Source organism: Salmo salar, chromosome ssa05, assembly GCF_905237065.1.
Source record: "Salmo salar chromosome ssa05, Ssal_v3.1, whole genome shotgun sequence".
Lineage (NCBI taxonomy): Eukaryota > Metazoa > Chordata > Actinopteri > Salmoniformes > Salmonidae > Salmo > Salmo salar.
In genome coordinates, this window is record NC_059446.1 from 80,613,938 (window position 1) to 80,639,188 (window position 25,251).

At 43.8% G+C, this 25,251-nt stretch overlaps 1 protein-coding gene across 1 annotated transcript in view; it reads left to right on the forward strand.

Annotated features, from left to right (window-relative positions):
- The window catches only part of LOC106605905 (serine/threonine-protein kinase ULK4), a 285,759-nt gene that overhangs the window by 226,452 nt on the left and 34,056 nt on the right, over positions 1-25,251 (forward strand). Inside the window, exons 34-35 of the mRNA XM_045719099.1 lie at positions 5,282-5,374; positions 13,243-13,428. Coding sequence (XP_045575055.1) covers positions 5,282-5,374; positions 13,243-13,428 — 279 coding nt within the window. The remainder of the gene's footprint in view (positions 1-5,281; positions 5,375-13,242; positions 13,429-25,251) is intronic.

The following is a 25,251-nucleotide window of genomic DNA, read 5'->3' on the forward strand; positions in this document are numbered from 1 at the left end:
TGTACTAACCTAAACACTGTTACAGCTGTCCAACAGGACTAGTAGTACTGTTCTACTGTACTAACCTAAACAACACTGCAACAGCCGTCCAACAGGACTAGTAATACTGTTCTACTGTACTAACCTGAACAACACTGTTACAGCCGTCTAACATGACTAGTAATACTGTTCTACTGTACTAACCTAAACAACACTGCTACAGCTGTCCAACAGGACTAGTAATACTGTTCTACTGTACTAACATAAACAACACTGTTACAGCCGTCTAACAGGACTAGTAATACTGTTCTACTGTACTAACATAAACAACACTGTTACAGCTGTCCAACAGGACTAGTAATACTGTTCTACTTTACTAACCTAAACAACACTGCTACAGCCGTCCAACAGGACTAGTAATAGTGTTCTACTGTACTAACCTAAACAACACTGTTACAGCTGTCCAACAGGACTAGTAATACTGTTCTACTGTACTAACATAAACAACACTGTTACAGCCATCTAACAGGACTAGTAATACTGTTCTACTGTACTAACATAAACAACACTGCTACAGCCGTCTAACAGGACTAGTAATACTGTTCTACTGTACTAACCTAAACAACACTGTTACAGCTGTCCAACAGGACTAGTAATACTGTTCTACTGTACTAACATAAACAACACTGCTACAGCTGTCTAACAGGACTAGTAATACTGTTCTACTGTACTAACCTAAACAACACTGTTACAGCTGTCCAACAGGACTAGTAATACTGTTCTACTGTACTAACCTGAACAACACTGTTACAGCTGTCCAACAGGACTAGTAATACTGTTCTACTGTACTAACCTGAACAACACTGTTACAGCTGTCTAACAGGACTAGTAATACTGTTCTACTGTACTAACATAAACAACACTGTTACAGCTGTCTAACAGGACTAGTAATACTGTACTAACTGTACTAACCTAAACAACACTGTTACAGCCGTCCAACAAGACTAGTAATACTGTTCTACTGTACTAACCTAAACAACACTGTTACAGCCGTCCAACAGGACTAGTAATACTGTTCTACTGTACTAACATAAACAACACTGTTACAGCTGTCTAACAGGACTAGTAATACTGTTCTACTGTACTAACCTAAACAACACTGTTACAGCTGTCCAACAGGACTAGTAATACTGTTCTACTGTACTAACCTAAACAACACTGTTACAGCTGTCTAACAGGACTAGTAATACTGTTCTACTGTACTAACCTAAACAACACTGCTACAGCTGTCCAACAGGACTAGTAATACTGTTCTACTGTACTAACATAAACAACACTGTTACAGCCGTCTAACAGGACTAGTAATACTGTTCTACTGTACTAACCTAAACACTGTTACAGCTGTCCAACAGGACTAGTAGTACTGTTCTACTGTACTAACCTAAACAACACTGCAACAGCCGTCCAACAGGACTAGTAATACTGTTCTACTGTACTAACCTGAACAACACTGTTACAGCTGTCTAACATGACTAGTAATACTGTTCTACTGTACTAACCTAAACAACACTGCTACAGCTGTCCAACAGGACTAGTAATACTGTTCTACTGTACTAACATAAACAACACTGTTACAGCCGTCTAACAGGACTAGTAATACTGTTCTACTGTACTAACATAAACAACACTGTTACAGCTGTCCAACAGGACTAGTAATACTGTTCTACTTTACTAACCTAAACAACACTGCTACAGCCGTCCAACAGGACTAGTAATAGTGTTCTACTGTACTAACCTAAACAACACTGTTACAGCTGTCCAACAGGACTAGTAATACTGTTCTACTGTACTAACATAAACAACACTGTTACAGCCATCTAACAGGACTAGTAATACTGTTCTACTGTACTAACATAAACAACACTGCTACAGCCGTCTAACAGGACTAGTAATACTGTTCTACTGTACTAACCTAAACAACACTGTTACAGCTGTCCAACAGGACTAGTAATACTGTTCTACTGTACTAACATAAACAACACTGCTACAGCTGTCTAACAGGACTAGTAATACTGTTCTACTGTACTAACCTAAACAACACTGTTACAGCCGTCTAACAGGACTAGTAATACTGTTCTACTGTACTAACATAAACAACACTGTTACAGCTGTCCAACAGGACTAGTAATACTGTTCTACTGTACTAACCTGAACAACACTGCTACAGCTGTCCAACAGGTCTAGTAATACTGTTCTACTGTACTAACCTGAACAACACTGCTACAGCTGTCTAACAGGACTAGTAATACTGTTCTACTGTACTAACATAAACAACACTGTTACAGCTGTCTAACAGGACTAGTAATACTGTTCTACTGTACTAACCTAAACAACACTGTTACAGCTGTCTAACAGGACTAGTAATACTGTTCTACTGTACTAACCTAAACAACACTGCTACAGCTGTCCAACAGGACTAGTAATACTGTTCTACTGTACTAACATAAACAACACTGTTACAGCCGTCTAACAGGACTAGTAATACTGTTCTACTGTACCAACCTAAACAACACTGTTACAGCCGTCTAACAGGACTAGTAATACTGTTCTACTGTACTAACCTAAACAACACTGTTACAGCCGTCTAACAGGACTAGTAATACTGTCTACTGTACTAACCTAAACAACACTGTTACAGCTGTCCAACAGGACTCGTAATAATGTTCTACTGTACTAACCTAAACAACACTGTTACAGCCGTCCAACAGGACTAGTAATACTGTTCTACTGTACTAACATAAACAACACTGCTACAGCTGTCCAACAGGACTGGTAATACTGTTCTACTGTACTAACCTAAACAACACTGCTACAGCCGTCCAACAGGACTAGTAATACTGTTCTACTGTACTAACATAAACAACACTGTTACAGCCGTCCAACAGGACTAGTAATACTGTTCTACTGTACTAACCTAAACAACACTGTTACAGCTGTGTAACAGGACTAGTAATACTGTTCTACTGTACTAACCTAAACAACACTGTTACAGCCGTCCAACAGGACTAGTAATACTGTTCTACTGTACTAACCTAAACAACACTGTTACAGCTGTCCAACAGGACTATTAATACTGTTCTACTGTACTAACATAAACAACACTGTTACAGCTGTCCAACAGGACTAGTGATACTGTTCTACTGTACTAACCGTAACAACACTGTTACAGCCATCCAACAGGACTAGTAATACTGTTCTACTGTACTAACATAAACACTGTTACAGCTGTCCAACAGGACTAGTAATACTGTTCTACTGTACTAACATAAACAACACTGTTACAGCTGTCCAACAGGACTAGTAATACTGTTCTACTGTACCAACATAAACAACACTGTTACGGCCGTCCAACAGGACTAGTAATACTGTTCTACTGTACTAACATAAATAACACTGCTACAGCCGTCCAACAGGACTAGTAATACTGTTCTACTGTACTAACCTAAACAACACTGTTACAGCCGTCCAACAGGACTAGTAATACTGTTCTACTGTACTAACATAAACAACACTGTTACAGCCGTCCAACAGGACTGGTAATACTGTTCTACTGTACTAACCTAAACAACACTGTTACAGCCGTCCAACAGGACTAGTAATACTGTTCTACTGAACTAACCTAAACAACACTGCTACAGCCGTCCAACAGGACAAGTAATACTGTTCTACTGTACTAACATAAACAACACTGTTACAGCCGTCCAACAGGACTAGTAATACTGTTCTACTGTACTAACCTAAACAACACTGTTACAGCTGTCCAACAGGACTAGTAATACTGTTCTACTGTACTAACATAAACAACACTGTTACAGCTGTCCAACAGGACTAGTGATACTGTTCTACTGTACTAACCGTAACAACACTGTTACAGCCGTTCAACAGGACTAGTAATACTGTTCTACTGTACTAAAATAAACACTGTTTCAGCTGTCCAACAGGACTAGTAATACTGTTCTACTGTACTAACATAAACAACACTGTTACAGCTGTCCAACAGGACTAGTAATACTGTTCTACTGTACTAACATAAACAACACTGTTACAGCTGTCCAACAGGTCTAGTAATACTGTTCTACTGTACTAACCTAAACAACACTGCTACAGCCGTCCAACAGGACTAGTAATACTGTTCTACTGTACTAACATAAACAACACTGTTACAGCTGTCCAACAGGACTAGTAATACTGTTCTACTGTACTAACCTAAACAACACTGCTACAGCTGTCCAACAGGACTAATAATACTGTTCTACTGTACTAACCTAAACAACACTGCTACAGCCGTCCAACAGGACTAGTAATACTGTTCTACTGTACTAACCTAAACAACACTGTTACAGCTGTCTAACAGGACTAGTAATGCTGTTCTACTGTACTAACCTAAACAACACTGTTACAGCTGTCTAACAGGACTAGTGATACTGTTCTACTGAACTAACATAAACACTGTTACAGCCGTCCAACAGGACTAGTAATACTGTTATACTGTACTAACCTAAACAACACTGTTACGGCTGTCTAACAGGACTAGTGATACTGTTCTACTGTACTAACATAAACAACACTGTTACAGCTGTCCAACAGGACTAGTAATACTGTTCTACTGTACTAACATAAACAACACTGCTACAGCTGTCTAACAGGACTAGTAATACTGTTCTACTGAACTAACATAAACAACACTGTTACAGCCGTCCAACAGGACTAGTAATACTGTTCTACTGAACTAACATAAACAACACTGTTACAGCCGTCCAACAGGACTAGTAATACTGTTCTACTGTACTAACATAAACAACACTGCTACAGCTGTCTAACAGGACTAGTAATACTGTTCTACTGAACTAACATAAACAACACTGCTACAGCTGTCTAACAGGACTAGTAATACTGTTCTACTGTACTAACATAAACAACACTGCTACAGCTGTCCAACAGGACTAGTAATACTGTTCTACCCAGGACAAGACTTGCACTTGGTTCATCTCAGACCTCAGCCATTATTTAGCAGATGCGATGAAACCTAGCTCAACACAGTGCTTCCTGTGTGTGCCTGTCCGTCTGTCCGTCTGTCTGAACACCCTTCACTCATCTCTCTGTTTTACCTCTTTCCTACAGTATTGATTCCTCATTTTCTTTACTGCTGAGACGAAAACAATAACATAGTGTTGTCAATCAACAGTTCTGATCTGAAGGCAGTCAACTGATCTCTCTCTCTCTGTGTGTGTGCGTACTACAGGGAGCTGAGTCCCAGGGAGAGACCCAGGCTGCAGAGGACCTCCTGCTCATCAACAAACCTCTGACACAACTCACATCCCTGCTCATTCAGATGGTAAGACATGCTGTCTGTCTGTCTGTCTGTCTGTCTGTCTGTCTGTCTGTCTGTCTGTCTGTCTGTCTGTCTGTCTGTCTGTCTGTCTGTCTGTCTGCGTGTACCTGTCTACCTGTACCTGTCTGTCTGCTTGTTAGTACTGTATGTGTGATTATTACAGTTTAAAAACAGTACAGTGTATATAAAGCCCTCAGATCAAGGGGTTTGGAAGATACTGATAGCCACTGCCATGTAAATGCTGGTCCATCTTTGCCAGTATTATTCAACATGACGCAAATATGTTAGGAAATAATAATGATCCATTCCCAGTGTATTTTTGATGTGATTTATCCATTTCCATTCTAATTGAGTGTAGCTAGTCTTATGATAAAACATAAAATAGTCAGCTTGAAATAAATAATTTGAAACATTCAAATATTAAACAACATTTTCATTGTCAGTCATGCCTTTTGACCAAGCCCCTGAAAACTTGACCTGTTGCTGATACAACATCATAAACTGAGTGGATTCTGAACGCATCATCAATAATGGACAACCCATTGTGGTTTAATGGTTTCTGCTGGTGCTGTGATATGAGAATCTATAGAAATAGATTGATGAATAATGATGACAGAGCCAGAGAAAGATGGCTCCTGCGTTTTAAAATGAAGAGTTGGGGTTATTGGGTAGATATTACGTTACATACTTCATTTTATTATTAGCCCCATCATTCCACTGTGAAATAGGCTTTTTTTTTAAAAGCATTTGGGATTTTCGCCGGCCTTCGTATTTCTCAAAATTATTTCTCATTCACTGCTAACTTTGGCCTTGATGTAAGGAGAAGGTAACTCAATTGCATAAAGTACCAGGGGCTTGAATGATTGACGACTTCCAGTGGACAAGTTGTATCTGTTGCACATGGTAGCGCCACACTCCTACACAGTACACACACACACACACGTACACACACACACACACACACACACACACACACACCATATTGCATCCCCCCCCAGAGTACCTCTGGTCCACCATACTCTCAGTTGGTATTTCTGAGTGAGTGAACTGAGTGAACACACACACACATAGGAACACTCTGCAAGCCTCCCCTCTGGCCATGTAAATCACACAGATGGCATAGGAGAACAGACCCACTGGGAGGGCCTTTTAAACGCTTTATGCCAGCACGCCCCGTGGTGCTGCATGGAGCCCACTCTGTGTTTACCCTTGGCCACAGACACACACACACGCAGACAGCCTGTACCCAGGCCCAGGCTTCATCCACCTCCACAGCCCCAGTCTCAGCCCCAGCCAAGCTGTCCCTCTGAGCTGCAGGGGAGTGACTCAATCTACCAGCCCTCTGCCTGCCTGGCTGGCTGCACCCACCTCCCTCCACCACAATCACTACCACCACCACCACTCAGTACACCAGTAGCCAGACTGCTAGCCTTGTGTCAACATATTTCTGCATAAAAACAGTGAGCTGAGAGCATGACAATGTGCCTGCCTGGAAGTCAGCGACCTGCAGTTGAACCACACTCAACCTCTGTCTGAACAGGCTTCTGTTTGACTGGGGCTTTGTTTGTGTGTTTGTGTGTGTGTAAATGAATACATTTGTTATGGGGAGGGGGAGTATATTGTGTCATTATGGGGGGGGGGGGGGCTGAACAGAGTGTGTCACAACAGGGTCTGAAACACAAACCTGCTCTCTCGGTGGCCTCCACTTGTGGTCTGTCACAAACAGATTGCACACTAAAAACAGCCATGGAAGGAGACAACCAAACCTCTAATCAGTGTTATACTGCTGATATAACCCTGCCTCTTTTTACAGCGATAGCAAAGGATTTTATGGGAATTTATGCAAATGCATACAATTTAGCATGAGCTCCCAAACTCTGTGCCTGATAATATGCAGTTTTACAGCGGCTGTAAATGAACATTTGCACCGCATAATGAAGAATGTTCCTGAATAAATCTAGCCCTTCACCAACACAGTGCATCAAGAAGACCTACAGTGAGGGAAAAAAGTATTTGATCCCCTGCTGATTTTGTACGTTTGACCACTGACAAGTAAATGATCAGTCTATAATTTCAATGGTAGGTTTATTTGAACAGTGAGAGACAGAATAACAACAAAAAAATACAGAAAAACGCATGTTAAAAATGTTATAAATTGATTTGCATTTTAATGAGGGAAATAAGTATTTGACCCCCTCTCAATCAGAAAGATTTCTGGCTCCCAGGTGTCTTTTATACAGGTAACGAGATGAGATTAGGAGCACACTCTTAAAGGGAGGGCTCCTAATCTCAGCTTGTTACCTGTATAAAAGATACCTGTCCACAGAAGCAATCAATCAATCAGATTCCAAACTCTCCACCATGGCCAAGACCAAAGAGCTCTCCAAGGATGTCAGGGACAAGATTGTAGACCTACACAAGGCTGGAATGGGCTACAAGACCATCGCCAAGCAGCTTGGTGAGAAGGTGACAACAGTTGGTGCGATTATTCGCAAATGGAAGAAACACAAAAGAACTGTCAATCTCCTTCGGCCTGGGGCTCCATGCAAGATCTCACCTCGTGGAGTTGCAATGATCATGAGAACGGTGAGGAATCAGCCCAGAACTACACGGGAGGATCTTGTCAATGATCTCAAGGCAGCTGGGACCATAGTCACCAAGAAAACAATTGGTAACACACTGCGCCGTGAAGGACTGAAATCCTGTAGCGCTCGCAAGGTCCCCCTGCTCAAGAAAGCACATATACATGCCCGTCTGAAGTTTTCCAATGAACATCTGAATGATTCAGAGGACAACTGGGTGAAAGTGTTGTGGTCCGATGAGACCAAAATGGAGCTCTTTGGCATCAACTCAACTCGTCATGTTTGGAGGAGGAATGCTGCCTATGACCCCAAGAAAACCATCCCCACCGTCAAACATGGAGGTGGAAACATTATGCTTTGGGGGTGTTTTTCTGCTAAGGGGACAGGACAACTTCACCGCATCAAAGGGACGATGGACGGGGCCATGTACCGTCAAATCTTGGGTGAGAACCTCCTTCCCTCAGCCAGGGCATTGAAAATGGGTCGTGGATGGGTATTCCAGCATGACAATGACCCAAAACACACGGCCAAGGCAACAAAGGAGTGGCTCAAGAAGAAGCACATTAAGGTCCTGGAGTGGCCTAGCCAGTCTCCAGACCTTAATCCCATAGAAAATCTGTGGAGGGAGCTGAAGGTTTCGAGTTGCCAAACGTCAGCCTCGAAACCTTAATGACTTGGAGAAATCTGCAAAGAGGAGTGGGACAAAATCCCTCCTGAGATGTGTGCAAACCTGGTGACCAACTACAAGAAACGTCTGACCTCTGTGATTGCCAACAAGGGTTTTGCCACCAAGTACTAAGTCATGTTTTGCAGAGGGGTCAAATACTTATTTCCCTCATTACAATGCAAATCAATTTATAACATTTTTGACATGCTTTTTCTGGATTTTTTTGTTGTTATTCTGTCTCTCACTGTTCAAATAAACCTACCATTAAAATTATAGACTGATCATTTCTTTGTCAGTGGTCAAACGTTCAAAATCAGCAGGGGATCAAATACTTTTTTCCCTCACTGTATGTGTTGTGAGGCAGAGAGAGGCCTTATTGAACACATGTTAAATGCAGACTTCAACAACACAGGCAGGTGTCCTAGTAAATACACCTCAGGATCCCTCTCAATGTTACTCACTGACAAAGAACTGGAGTATGGCTGGGAGAGTTTGTGTGTGTTTGCATCTGTGTGTGTACAAGGATGAGTGGGTGAGTAAATTAATACATTTGTTTAAGGGAGGGGAAGTATGTTATGTCATGATGGGGGCAGCATTTGAGAGCAGCAGCAGTACTCTGAGGGCAGCAGTACTCTGAGGGCAGCAGCAGTAGCACTCTGAGGACAGCAGTAGCACTCTGAGGACAGCAGCAGCAGTACTCTGAGGGCAGCAGCAGCAGTACTCTGAGGGCAGCAGCAGCAGTATTCTGAGAGCAGCAGCAGCACTCTGAGGGCAGCAGCAGCAGCAGTACTCTGAGGGCAGCAGCACTCTGAGGGCAGCAGCAGCAGTACTCTGAGGGCAGCAGCAGTACTCTGAGGGCAGCAGCAGCAGCACTCTGAGGACAGCAGCAGCAGTATTCTGAGGGCAGCAGCAGCACTCTGAGGGCAGCAACAGCAGTACTCTGAGGGCAGCAGCAGCAACACTCTGAGGACAGCAGCAGCAGCACTCTGAGGGCAGCAGCAGTACTCTGAGGGCAGCAGCAGCAGCAGCACTCTAAGGGCAGCAGCAGCAGCACTCAGGGCAGCAGCAGCACTCTGAGGACAGCAGCAGCACTCTGAGGACAGCAGCAGCAGTACTCTGAGGACAGCAGCAGCAGTACTCTGAGGACAGCAGCAGCACTCTGAGGGCAGCAGCAGCATTCTGAGCGCAGCAGCAGTACTCTGAGGGCAGCAGCAGCAACACTCTGAGGGCAGCAGCAGCAACACTCTGAGGGCAGCAGCAGCAACACTCTGAGGGCAGCAGCAGCAACACTCTGAGGACAGCACTCTGAGGGCAGCAGCAGCAGCACTCTGGGGACAGCAGCAGCACTCTGAGGACAGCAGCAGCAGTACTCTGAGGGCAGCAGCAGCAGTACTCTGAGGGCAGCAGCAGCAGTACTCTGAGGGCAGCAGCAGCAGTACTCTGAGGGCAGCAGCAGCAGTACTCTGAGAGCAGCAGCAGCAGCACTCTGAGGGCAGCAGCAGCAGTACTCTGAGGGCAGCAGAACTTCGAGGGCAGCATTAGAGGGCAGCACTGCCACACGTCAGTCCACTAGTTGCTCCCCTCTCCTCTTTCAGCCCACTTTAATAGCTTTGATTTCATGCATTGGATTCATTGCATGTTATTTCTTATCCTTCTTTAGATGCATCTACTACCACTGTTGAGTAAACAGGATATTGATGTAAAGCCTGCTGAACAGGTGTTAACTCTTGTCTGTTTTGACTTGGTATTGGCATCTGAACAATACTATCAGCACAAGACTGCACAGTGAGACTAAAGAGCCTTTCAGCGGTGGGTTTGGCTTGAGCAGGGAGTTTCGAATGCCGGGCCTTTTGGGATAGACCTGGGGGCGGGTTCTTTCTGGATCATTGTTTGGGATTTCGGCATTCGGCTCGTGCTGAGTGGCGGCCGGCGTACAAAAGAGGGGCAGGATTAGGCCCTCTCTGCGCCCCTGGCCCCTTAGCCCCATGGGACTGAGGCTGAGTGGAAGAGGGCAGCAACGGATCAGCGGTGAAAGGAGCCTAAACCCCCAGTGATTACGCCCCTAGCTTTTAGCTTTTACTGAAATAGAGGACTGGGTGGGGACTGGAGGGAGAAGCCCTGAGCTGAGCTCAGTTTCATTACTAGGTCACAGTGATGTGATGGGTTCCTATAGAAGGGCCATTGCTTATAACCCAAAGTGTCTCTCTCACTCGCTGATGAAGCTTCAAAGCCCCCTACCCTAGCCCCCTAGCCTAGCCCCTTAGCCTAGCCCACTAGCCTAGCTCCCTAGCCTAGCCTGCTAGTATAGCTCCCTAGCCTCTTAGCCTAGCCCACTAGCCTAGCCCTCTAGTCTAGCTCCCTAGCCTAGCTCCCTAGTCTAACCCCCTAGCCTCTAATGTCCACAGCAGGCACTCATCAGGGCAGGACCACTATACCTAGCTCCCTAGCCTCCTAGCCTAGCTCCCTAGTCTAACCCCCTAGCCTCTAATGTCCACAGCAGGCACTCATCAGGGCAGGACCACTATACCTAACCTAGCTCCCTAGCCTCCTAGCCTCTAATGTCCACAGCAGGCACTCATCAGGGCAGGGCCACTATACCTAACCTAGCTCCCTAGCCTCCTAGACTCTAATGTCCACAGCAGGCACTCTCATCAGGGCAGGGCCACTATACCTAGCCTGGTCCCACATCTGTTTGTTTTGTATAGCCAACTCATATGTTTGTTATTGCCAAATAATGATCATAGGAGTTCGCTGTACAGCACAACCAGACATGATACCAGGCTACTATTACACCTAGTTGCACAGAGAGTCCTCCCATGGATGGTTCCTCAGTCAGTCAGTACGGTTTGACACAGAAATATAGAAACGTAACAGAAACTATGGAACTGCCTATCACAGTAATCCCCCATACGTACCTTCAGCACAGACCTGCGTTATTTTTATCAGCCTCAGGATACATTCTAAATCTCCTTCCGAGACGTGGCTCTTATTCAGCTCCAATATGGGCTGAGCTGTCCATGGAATAGCAGCATGGCAAAGGGAGTGTCCCAAATGGATTCCTATTCCCTTTATAGTGCACTACTTTTGACCAGGCTCTATGTAATGAATGGGGTGCCATTTGGGACAGAGACACTCAGTGCAGAGTATGAAGAGGGAAGGGAAGACGAGACAGCTGAGTTAATGGAGATTTCTCCCACTGATTGATATGTCACTCATCGCTGTCATGGCAGCCTGTCACTATCAGTGGTATCTGACACCTGGCAACAAGAAGAGAAGGGAAATACAGAGATGATGATGACAGGGAAATGATGAAGGAACAAAATCCAGTTTGAGACTAGATTGAACCAAAGAATGAAGTGAAAATTTAAAGCGGGATGTTTATCACCTCTTGGAATGGTTATTTTCTAGACTCCGCTGATGGAGGCTGTTCCTCAGAATCTTGTGTTGTTGTGGTCTGATAGTACACTGGTTGTAAAAGTATGTTTTTAGACAACTGTTTAGTGACCAGACGTCTCTACAACCAGAATATGATGTCATTATGACGTCCCATACCAAAACGTTTAACCTGCTGTTGGCTAGGCTGTAGTTAGCATGCTAGTGGCTAGGCTGTAGTTAGCCTGCTAGTGGCTTGGCTGTCGTTAGCCTGCTGGTGGCCAGGCTGTCGTTAGCCTGCTGGTGGCCAGGCTGTCGTTAGCCTGCTGGTGGCCAGGCTGTCGTTAGCCTGCTGGTGGCCAGGCTGTCGTTAGCCTGCTGGTGCCTTGGCTGTAGTTAGCCAGCTGGTGGCTAAGCTGTCGTTAGCCTGCTGGTGGCTAGGCTGTAGTTAGCCTGCTGGTGGCTAGGCTGTCGTTAGCCTGCTGGTGGCTAGCCTGTCGTTAGCCTGCTGGTGGCTAGCCTGTCGTTAGCTTGCTGGTGGCTAGCCTGTAGTTAGCTTGCTGGTGGCTAGCCTGTAGTTAGCCTGCTGGTGGCTAGGCTGTCGTTAGCCTGCTGGTGGCTAGGCTGTCGTTAGCCTGCTGGTGGCTAGGCTGTCGTTAGCCTGCTGGTGGCTAGGCTGTCGTTCAGTGAAAGCTGCTGAGGGGAGAACAGCTCATAATAATGGCTGGAATGGAATAAATGGAATGGTATCAAAAACATGTTTTTCATATATTTGTTACCATTCCATTCACTCCATTCTACTCCGTTCCAGCCATTATTATGAGCCGTCCTCCCCTCACAGCCTCCACTACTGTAGTTAGCATGATGGTGACTAGCCTGTAGTTAGCCTGCTGTTGGCTAGGCTGTAGTTTGTCAGGAAGGAGTTTGGAGATTACACACAGGACCAGGTGATGATGAGTCAATCTAATGACGTCACAGTGGTTTACATTGTGTTATCTCATTACAGGAGTCAAGGTTCACATTTCCCTAAGAGCAGAAACCAAAAGATTTTCTGAAAATAAAGTACAGTAAAGCTGTATAGAACAGTTGTATAAAAGCAGTAACCATAATTAACACTACTGGTCTTTTGTTGTGTAGAAGTATTGCAGAAAGCTATCCCAGATGAGCACCCCATTCCTGGAAAATCTTTGGTAGCCCCGGCACATCTAAATAATATTCAGTTGTCTTTGTGTGTGTTCCCTGTTATGTAGCTGCCATGTGAGGATGTGGAGGTGTATGAGGAGACCAGTCAGTGCCTGTCCCTGCTGATGCAGCTGTATGGAGGGGACAGCCCTGACTCCCTGAGCCCCCTGAACCTCCAGAGCCTCAGCCACGTGCTGCAACTCCAGACCCAGCCTAAACAACACAGACTACTGCTCCGCATCATCAAACGTCTGGTGAGTAGAGAACCCTCCTACCTATAGCACTAGTTACAGCTTAAGATACTACTGTGTAGCAGTAGCAGTAGTAGCAGTAGTAGCAGTAGTAGTAGTAGTAGTAGTAGTAGTAGTAGCAGCAGTAGTAGTAGTAGTAGTAGTAGTAGTAGTAGTAGTAGTAGCAGTAGTAGTAGCAGTAGCAACAGCAGCAGTAGTAGCAGCAGTAGTAGCAGTATTAGCAGCAGTAGCAGCAGCAGTAGTAGTAGTAGTAGCAGCAGTAGCAACAGCAGCAGTAGTAGTAGTAGCAGCAGTAGCAGTAGCAGCAGTAGCAGCAGCAGCAGTAGCAGCAGCAGTAGCAACAGCAGCAGTAGCAGCAGTAGTAGCAGCAGTAGTAGCAGCAGTAGTAGTAGCAGCAGTAGTAGTAGTAGTAGTAGCAGCAGCATCAGCAGTAGCAGTAGCAATAGTAGCAGTAGCAGTAGTAGCAGCAGCAGTAGTAGTAGCAGCAATAGCATCAGTAGTAGTAGTAGCAGCAGTAGTAGCAGCAGCATTAGTAGTAGTAGCTGCAGTAGCAGTAGTTTAGTGTAGTACCAGTCTTGTGTTACCATACTTCATAGACTTGTTCATTACTCAGAGGAAGCCTGCAAGCCGAGGCTGTAGCAGTAGTAGTAGTCGTAGCAGTAGCATCATTAGTAGCATCGGCAGTAGCAGCAGCAGTAGTAGCAGCAGTAGTAGCAGTAGCAGTATTAGCAGCAATAGCATCAGTAGTAGTAGTAGTAGTAGTAGTAGTAGTAGTAGTAGTAGTAGTAGTAGTAGCAGCAGCAGTAGTAGTAGTAGTAGTAGCAGTAGTAGTAGCAGCAGTAGTAGCGGTAGTAGCAGCAGTAGTAGTGGTAGTAGCAGCAGTAGTAGTAGTAGCGGTAGTAGCAGCAGTAGTAGTAGTAGCGGCAGCGATGTTGGTAGCAGCAGTGGCAGTGGTAGTGGCGGTAGCAGTGGTGATGGTAGCAGCGGTGGTGGTAGCAGTGGTAGTAGCAGCAGTGGTGGTGGTGGTGGCAGCAGTAGCAGTGGTGGTAGTAGCAGTGGTAGTGGTGGCGGTGGTGGTAGCAGCAGTGGTAGCAGCAGTGGTAGTAGCAGTGGTAGTAGCAGCAGCGGTAGTAGTGGCGAGTGGTGGTAGCGGTGGTAGTAGCAGCGGTAGTGGTGATGGCGGCAGCAGTGGTGGTAGCAGCGGTAGCAGTGGTAGTGGTAGTAGCAGCAGCAGTGGTGATGGTAGTAGCAGCAGTAGCAGTGGTAGTGGTAGTAGCAGCAGTGGTAGCAGTAGCAGCGGTGGTAGTAGTGATGGTGGCAGCGGTGGTGGTAGCGGTGGTGGTGGCAGCAGTGGTGGTGATGGCGGCAGCAGTGGTGGTAGCAGCAGTAGCGGTGGTAGTGGTGGCAGTAGCAGTAGCGGTGGTGGTAGCGGTGGTGGTGGTGGTAGCAGCGGTAGCGGTGGTAGTGGTGGTAGCAGCGGTGGTAGCAGCAGTAGCAGCAGTAGTAGTAGCAGCAGTAGTAGTAGCAGCAGTAGCAGTAGTAGTAGCAGTAGTAGTAGCAGTAGCAGCAGCAGTAGTAGCAGCAGTAGTAGTAGCAGCAGTAGTAGTAGCAACAGTAGCAGCAGTAGTAGTAGCAGCAGTAGTAGTATAGTGTAGTAGCAGTCTAGTGTTAACATACTTGTTAGATTTGTTCATTATTCAGAGGAAGCCTGCAAGCCGAGGCTATAGCAGCAGTAGCAGCAGCAGCAGTAGTAGTAGAAAACAATATTGTCCCCAATGGGGAAATTAGTTTTGCATCAATGAATCATCATCCATAGCCACATCCCAAAATGTTTTCTTTCCCCCTACTCTAAGGATGTGCACATATGAGTTTCCCCCATCTTTTCCCACTGACTGCAGTGTATTGGTTTCATGTTGGCACCATACTGTAATCATTTACCAGCAGCAGCAACTAGGCCTAGCACAATTACAGTTTAGCCGTGTAACTGACGGTTATGGATGAAGACAGTCATGAAAATAAAATAACCGTCATAACCGTTTAAAAAAAGTATTATTGTAATTTGTATTTTTTTGTGTGTGTGTGGAAAGAACTGCTGTCTGAAGACAGGACGGCTGGGCATTCGTGCGGAGTCCATTTGATGTAACATGGACATGTAACATAGTCCCTACAACGTGATGAAACTTTGTTGCTCCTTGCTGAAACAAGCCAGGTGTTGTAGCAAACGAGTTGCCTAGGCAACACCCCCCTCCCTGCAGCAACACAGGCAGTCAAGGGAGTAGGAAAGGAGAAAATGTCTTAAATAGTTTTTTTGGGGGGGGCTATTCGAACGGTTATTACGGTGACCGTGGTCATTTTGCTGTCCAATAACTGTCATCCATAATTCCATGACTATCACAGCCCTAGCAGCGACTCCACTCTGTTGTTTTGTTGATGAGAAAAGTAATGTGTTTCTCAGCTTCCCTGTCCCATGATGTGGTGGTCCTCCAATCAGCAGCCTTTTATAGAACTCTGCTGTCAGAGGTGTCAGCGGCACCTCGAAAGAGAGAGGGAAAGAGAGATTAAAGGAAGAGAGAGATACAGTTTGTGTTTGTGTGTGCACGCTTGTGTGTATGTTCTTCTCTACTGGATAGGTCGTGTGGCTGGGGGCCAGGAACTGTACTGTTGTTCCAGTGTTTGTGATGGGGAGTGATTCAGAGCTGGCCTGGTGGAATGGCAGGGCAGCTGACCTCAAGCCTGCCTTGTTGTCTCTCTCTCTCTCCCTGGGGGTGGGAAATCGGGGGTCTATCCATTCCAAAAGAACTCATGTGAAGAAAAAAGTGAGAAATATGGAAGTAAAACTGTGCAGGAGCCACATTTACAGTGATTGGGCTTCAGGAATGTCATCACTTCACTCAATGTTTTCTGCTTTAATTGATGCATTATTTGAAACAGTCTTTAACCTGTTGGTTCAGCTCAGATACCCAAACTACAATTCACTTATGTGATGTGAGCCTATGCAGTTACTTACTGTATAGGGGACCATGAATTTACATTGTGGTCTGGTTGTATGTTTAGGCTTTTTGATATGTCTCAAATGTGTCTCCACCCTGACTGATGACTGAATGTAATGGATAACAACACCATGAGACATTGCTTTTTGATATCAGTATGAAAACGATTAGTAGGGAAATGGGAGATTTTCAAAGGAGCCTCTGGGCAGGAAGAAAGAGAGTGATGTTTGATATTAGGTTTGTTGCCAAGCAACTCCCAACCTTTACATTTCAACTGAAGCTCTGCTAAGGACATTGTTAAGGTAAACCATCCAAGGGTAAATGCTCTGGAAATAATTGCTGTACTTTATAGGGAATAGGGTGCCATTTGGGATTCACATATTGTTGACTGGTCTGTGTCTATACTATCTATGGATCTATGGTAATGATTGTATTGGGGAGGAGAGGTAAGGTAGCCAGCAGAAGACCGGTAACTGGAAGAGGAGGAGTGAAGGGTCTGAGTGACAGAGGAGAAAGAGAAGACGTAATTTTGTGGCGAGTGCCCCTTCACCTCATTACTGTGTCAACCAACCTGCTCTCTCTCCTTTTCACTTTTACCCCCCCTCCTTCCTTCTCTCTCTTTTTCTCTCCCATTGATGTCCTGTGGTTTCTCACCTCTCAGCCTGTTGCCTTCCACAGCAGGAATCCCTAGGGCTGTAGACCAGACCTCTCTCTGCCTCCTCTCTGTCCTCACCCCACCATCCACTTCATGTAGCAGTAATACAACCCACCACTGGATCTCCTAACCTTACAATCTTAGAAAAAAGGGTTCCAAAAGGGTTCTTCGGCTGTCCCCATAGGAGAACCCTTTTTGGTTCCAGGTAAGACCCTTTATGGTTCCAGGTAAGACACTTTATAGTTCCAGGTAGGACCCTTTATGTTTCCAGGTAGAACCCTTTCCATAGAGGGTTCTACAAGGAACCCAAAAGGGTTGTACCTGGAACCAAAAAGGGTTCTCCTATGGGGAAAGCCGAAGAACCCTTTTAGGTTCTAGAAAGCACCTTTTTTTTCTAAGAGTGCAGAGAGCCATCACATTCTCTTCAGTCACTGATGTAATATAATGGTCATTTGTGGTGCTGTCTGTGGGTTATTATTTCAGTAAATAATAACCCAGAAATACAGCCGGTATGATGCATTTTACCAGAAGATAGTTTTGGGGAAGAGTTTTCCTTTAAGTGCCTGCAGTGCTGTTATGTGTTTTTTATTTTCTTAGTTGGACGGTTTGTGTATTATAGATACAGGCTACATTCTACAGGACATGATGTGTTATAGATACAGGCTACATTCTACAGGACATGATGTATTATAGATACAGGCTACATTCTACCGAACATGATGTATTATAGATACAGGCTACATTCTACAGGACATGATGTATTATAGATACAGGCTACATTCTACAGGACATGATGCTTGTGTATTATAGATACAGGCTACATTCTACAGGACATGATGTGTTATAGATACAGGCTACATTCTACAGGACATGATGTATTATAGATACAGGCTACATTCTACAGGACATGATGTATTATAGATACAGGCTACATTCTACAGGACATGATGTATTATAGATACAGGCTACATTCTACAGGACATGATGTATTATAGATACAGGCTACATTCTACAGGACATGATGTATTATAGATACAGGCTACATTCTACAGGACATGATGTATTATAGATACAGGCTACATTCTACAGGACATGATGTATTATAGATACAGGCTACATTCTACAGGACATGATGTATTATAGATACAGGCTACATTCTACAGGACATGATATATTATAGATACAGGCTACATTCTACAGGACATGATGTATTATAGATACAGGCTATGTTCTACAGGACATGATCCTTGATTGCTTCATTCAGGTTTGATTCATTTTCTGACAACATGAGTAATCAACTGTATGGAATTACCTGCCATGCTGCGCTATTCAATTTACAACACAAAACCCTCAGGCCAGGCCCGATATATATATAAAACCTGTTATATTGCTGTGTATTCTGCCTTAAAGCTATCTCATTCTCCTTTATCCAGTCCAAGTTGCGGCAGGTTAACATGCCACCTTGTACTTTTTAATGCAGCAGATTTAGTCGATTTGGTAAACTGTAGCTGTCATAAAAGTTTACTAACATTTGAGGTAGAGGTCGACCGATTTATCGGAATGGTCGATTTAATTAGGGCCGATTTCAAGTTTTCATAACAATCGGAAATCAGTATTAGAGGACACCGATTTGGCCGAATTAATTTTTGTTTTTTTTAATAGACCTTTATTTAACTAGGCAAGTCAGTTAAGAACACATTCTTATTTTCAATGACGGCCTAGGAACGGTGGGTTAACTGCCTTGTTCAGGGTCAGAACGACAGATTTTTACCTTGTCAGCTCGGGGATTCAATCTTGCAACCTTACGGTTAACTAGTCCGACACTCTAACCACCTGCTTTACATTGCACTCCAAGAGGAGCCTGCCTGTTACGCGAATGCAGTAAGAAGCCAAGGTAAGTTGCTAGCTAGCATTAAACTTATCTTATAAAAAACAATCAATCAATCATAATCACTAGTTAACTACACATGGTTGATGATATTACTAGTTTATCTAGCCTGTCCTGCGTTGCATATAATCGCTTAGGTACACGTTGCTCCAACGTGTACCTAACCATAAACATCAATACCTTTCTTAAAATCAATACATAAGTATATTTTTAAACCTGCATATTTAGTTAGTATTGCCTGCTAACATGAATTTCTTTTAACTAGGGAAAATGTGTCACTTCTCTTGCAACAGAGTCAGGGTATATGCAGCAGTTAGGGCCACCTGGCTCGTTGCGAACTGTGATGACTATTTCGTCCTAACAAAGACAGCCGACTCCGCCAAACTGGGGATGATTTAACAAAAGTGCATTTGCGAAAAAAGCACAATCGTTGCACGACTGTACCTAACCATAAACATCAATGCCTTTCTTAAAATCAATAAACAGAAGTATATATTTTTAAACCTGCATATTTAGCTAAAAGAAATCCAGGTTAGCAGGCAATATTAACCAGGTGAAATTGTGTCACTTCTCTTGCGTTCATTGCACACAGACTCAGGGTATATGCAACAGTTTGGGCCGCCTGGCTCGTGGTGAACTAATTTGCCAGAGTTTTATGTAATTATGACATAACATTGAAGGTTGTGCAATGTAACAGGAATATTTAGACTTAGGGATGCCACCCGTTAGATAAAATACGGAACGGTTCCGTATTTCACTGAAAGAAAAAAACGTTTTGTTTTCGAGATGATAGTTTCCGGATTCGACCATATTAATGACCAAAGGCTTGTATTTCTGTGTATTATTATGTTATAATTAAGTCTATGATTAGATATTTGATAGAGCATTCTGACTGAGCAGTGGTAGGCACCAGCAGGCTCGTAAGCATTCATTCAAACGGCACTGTCCTGCGTTTTGCCAGCAGCTCTTCGCAATGCTTCAAGCATTGAGCTGTTTATGACTTCAAGCCTATCAACTCCCGAGATTAGGCTGGTGTACCCCATGTGAAATGGCTAGCTAGTTAGCGGGTGCGCGCTAATAGCATTTCAAACGTCACTTGCTCTGCATGGGTAACGCTGCTTCAAGGGTGGCTGTTGTCGATGTGTTCCTGGTTCGAGCCCAGGTAGGAGCGAGGAGAGGGACGGAAGCTATACTCTTACACTGGCAATACTAAAGTGCCTATAAGAACATCCAATAGTCAAAAGTATATGAAATACAAATCGTATAGAGAGAAATAGTTCTATAATTCCTATAATAACTACAACCTAAAACTTCTTACCTGGGAATATTGAAGACTCATGTTAAAAAGAACCACCAGCTTTCATATGTTCTCGTGTTCTGAGCAAGGAATTTAAACGTTACCTTTCTTACATGGCACATATTGCACTTTTACTTTCTTCTCCAACACTTTGTTTTTGCATTATTTGAGCCAAATTGAACGTTTCATTATTTATTTGAGGCTAAATTGATTTTATTGATGTATTATATTAAGTTAAAATAAGTGTTCATTCAGTATTGTTGTAATTGTCATTATTACAAATAAATTAAAAAAAATCGGCCTACTAATCGGTATCGCCCCTTTTTTTGGGTCCTCCAATAATCGGTATCGGCGGTGAAAAATCATAATCGGTCGACCTCTATAATTTGAGGCAATATGAATAATGGTCCTTAACCTCTTACATCTAGACGTTCCGCTAGCGGAACACCTGCTCCAATATCAAATGATAGGCGTGGCGCGAATTACAAATTCCTCAAAAATACAAAAACTTCAATTTTTCAAACATATGACTATTTTACACCATTTTAAAGACATGACTCTCCTTTATCTAACCACACTGTCCGATTTCAAAAAGGCTTTACAGCGAAAGCAAAACATTAGATTATGTCAGCAGAGTACCCAGCCAGAAATAATCAGACACCCATTTTTCAAGCTAGCATATAATGTCACAAAAAACAAAACCACAGCTAAATGCAGCACTAACCTTTGATGATCTTCATCAGATGACACGCCTAGGACATCATGTTATACAATACATGCATGTTTTGTTCAATCAAGTTCATATTTATATCAAAAACCAGCTTTTTATATTAGCCTGTGACGTTCAGAACTAGCATTCCCACCGAACACTTTCGGTGAATTTACAAAATTACTCACGATAAACGTTCACAAAAAACATAACAATTATTTTAAGAATTATAGATACAGAACTCCTTTGTGCAATCGAGGTGTCCGATTTTAAAATAGCTTTTCGGTGAAAGCACATTTTGCAATATTCTGAGTAGATAGCCCAGCCATCACGGCTAGCTATTTAGACACCCACCAAGTTTAGCCCTGACCAAACTCCGATTTACTATTAGAAAAGTTTGATTACCTTTGGTGTTCTTCGTCAAAATGCACTCCCAGGACTGCTACTTCAACAACAAATGTTGGTTTGGTTCAAAATAATCCATAGTTATATCCAAATAGCGGCGTTTTGTTCGTGCGTTCAAGACACTATCCGAAGTGTAAATAAGGGTCACGCGCACGACGCATTTCGTGACAAAACATTTCTAAATATTCCATTACCGTACTTCGAAGCATGTCAACCGCTGTTTAAAATCAATTTTTATGCCATTTTTCTCGTAAAAAAGCGATAATATTCCGACCGGGAAAGCGTGTTTACGTACAAAGAGAGAGAAAATAAAAGCATGGGATCCCCTCGTGCACGAGCCTGAGTCTCATAGTACTGTGACCGGCCACTATCCAAACGCGCTAATGTTTTTCAGCCAGGGGCTGCCTCGATATCATTCAGCTTTTTGCCGCCTTCTGAGAGCCTATGGGAGCCGTAGGAAGTGTCACGTAACAGCAGAGATCCCCTGTATTGGATAGAGATAATCAAGAAGGCCAAGAAATGGTCAGACAGGGTACTTCCTGTACAGAATCTTCTCAGGTTTTGGCCTGCCAAATGAGTTCTGTTATACTCACAGACACCATTCAAACAGTTTTAGAAACTTTGGAGTGTTTTCTATCCTAAGCTAATAATTATATGCATATTCTAGTTTCTGGGCAGGAGTAATAATCAGATTAAATCGGGTACGTTTTTTATCCGGCCGTGAAAATACTGCCCCCTAGCCATAACAGGTTAAAGTATGAAGACTCATGAAAACGTTATTTCACATTATAGCATTATAGACTTAAATTTCAATTTAGTCGTTCCAAATAAACATCCACTAATCTAGCCTGCTCTTTGTGATGGAACATTGCAAAACAATATTCATATCACTATGGTGATGTGTAACACCATAAAATGCAAGCTATATTTCACTATGTTGTGTATAATGGATAACTCAATCCCAAAGATTTAGGCAGAGACTATTTAAGGTATTATATTAAAATATTTAATACAAGCAGCTATGAGGGAGATCTGTCTGATTTAGTCAGGGAATAACTAACTAGGGAGATGGTCCCTCATACAGTGAGGGAAAAAAGTATTTGATTCCCTGCTGATTTTGTACATTTGCCCACTGACAAAGAAATGATCAGTCTATAATTGTAATGGTAGGTTTATTTGAACAGTGAGAGACAGAATAACAACAAAAAAATCCAGAAAAACGCATGTCAAAAATGTTATAAATTGATTTGCATTTTAATGAGGGAAATAAGTATTTGACCCCCTCTCAATCAGAAAGATTTCTGGCTCCCAGGTGTCTTTTATACAGGTAACGAGCTGAGATTAGGAGCACGCTCTTAAAGGGAGTGCTCCTAATCTTAGTTTGTTACCTGTATAAAAGACACCTGTCCACAGAAGCAATCAATCAATCCGATTCCAAACTCTCCACCATGGCCAAGACCAAAGAGCTCTCCAAGGATGTCAGGGACAAGATTGTAGACCTACACAAGGTTGGAATCGGCTACAAGACCATCACCAAGCAGCTTGGTGAGAAGGTGACAACAGTTGGTGCGATTATTCGCAAATGGAAGAAACACAAAAGAACTGTCAATCTCCCTCGGCCTGGGGCTCCATGGAATATCTCACCTTGTGGAGTTGCAATGATCTTGAGAACGGTGAGGAATCAGCCCAGAACTACACGGGAGGATCTGGTCAATGATCTCAAGGCAGCTGGGACCATAGTCACCAAGAAAACAATTGGTAACACACTACGCCGTGAAGGACTGAAATCCTGCAGCACCCGCAAGGTCCCCCTGCTCAAGAAAGCACATATACATGCCCGTCTGAAGTTTGCCAATGAACATCTGAATGATTCAGAGGACAACTGGGTGAAAGTGTTATGATCAGATGAGACCAAAATGGAGCTCTTTGGCATCAACTCAACTCGCCATGTTTGGAGGAGGAGTAATGCTGCCTATGACCCCAAGAAAACCATCCCCACCGTCAAACATGGAGGTGGAAACATTATGCTTTGGGGGTGTTTTTCTGCTAAGGGGACAGGACAACTTCACCGCATCAAAGGGACGATGGACGGGGCTATGTACCGTCAAATCTTGGGTGAGAACCTCCTTCCCTCAGCCAGGGCATTGAACATGGGTCGTGGATGGGTATTCCAGCATGACAATGACCCAAAACACACGGCCAAGGCAACAAAGGAGTGGCTCAAGAAGAAGCACATTAAGGTCCTTGAGTGGCCTAGCCAGTCTCCAGACCTTAATCCCATAGAAAATCTGTGGAGGGAGCTGAAGGTTCGAGTTGCCAAACGTCAGCCTCGAAAGCTTAATGACTTGGAGAAGATCTGCAAAGAGGAGTGGGACAAAATCCTTCCTGAGATGTGTGCAAACCTGGTGGCCAACAACAAGAAACGTCTGACCTCTGTGATTGCCAACAAGGGTTTTGCCACCAATTACTAAGTCATGTTTTGCAGAGGGGTCAAATACTTATTTCCCTCGTTTAAAATGCAAATCATTTTATACATTTTTCACATGCGTTTTTCAGGATTTTTTTGTTGTTATTCTGTCTTTCACTGTTCAAATAAACCTACCATTAAAATTATTGACTGACGATTTCTTTGTCAGTGGGCAAACGTACAAAATCAGCAGGGTATCAAAAACTTTTTTCCCTCACTGTATAGAGGAGGGCTGGTAATACAATCATGTTGTTTTATAAGAGCAACAGTTCCAGAACACAATGGCCTTGTGTTAGGGTGCAGACATGCCAGGAGTCTATGAAAAGCAGAACATCACAGGTTAACACAGAAGAGAGCATAAACCTTGAAAAGTTACAACAGCTCAGCCCAAATTCTGCCACCACAACTATAACAGTTGTATAACACATTTCAATTCATTTCTTCACTGTGTTCTAGGTTACCCTATTACAGCTAAACCTTGCACCTGGCTCTATCTTACTTTAACAAGGGGCCCCGGGCTAATTTATCATCAGACATGTTACTATACTCTGCGCTGCTCTCTCGCTGCTCTCCCGCTCAATGAAAGGTTATTAACAATTTACAGGCCGTAGTCTCTGGACACTCCTCTTGCTCCGTGAAGACGGATCCAACCCGAGGTCTTCTCCTGCTATCTCCTTTACTCTCTCTCTCCTAATGAGCTGCAGTGTGTTCTTAGCATTGTGAATAAAATATCACACTTCTCCCCCTAAAATAAAGACCTTGCTACTCCACCACTGCTGCTTTGTCTTGGATGGCACGGTAGTGAGTCTGTCTGTGTAAGTAGCTGTAACAGAGGATGGCACGGTAGTGAGTCTGTCTGTGTAAGTAGCTGTAACAGAGGATGGCGCGGTAGTGAGTCTGTCTGTGTAAGTAGCTGTAACTGGAGGATGGCACGGTAGTGAGTCTGTCTGTGTAAGTAGCTGTAACAGAGGATGGCACGGTAGTGAGTCTGTCTGTGTAAGTAGCTGTAACAGAGGATGGCGCGGTAGTGAGTCTGTCTGTGTAAGTAGCTGTAACAGAGGATGGCGCGGTAGTGAGTCTGTCTGTGTAAGTAGCTGTAACAGAGGATGGCGCGGTAGTGAGTCTGTCTGTGTAAGTAGCTGTAACAGAGGATGGCGCGGTAGTGAGTCTGTCTGTGTAAGTAGCTGTAACAGAGGATGGCGCGGTAGTGAGTCTGTCTGTGTAAGTAGCTGTAACAGAGGATGGCACGGTAGTGAGTCTGTCTGTGTAAGTAGCTGTAACAGCGGGTGGCTCGGCAGTGAGTCTGTCTAAATCAAATCAAATCAAATTTTATTTGTCACATACACATGGTTAGCAGATGTTAATGCGAATGTAGCAAAATGCTTGTGCTTCTAGTTCTGACCATGCAGTAATAT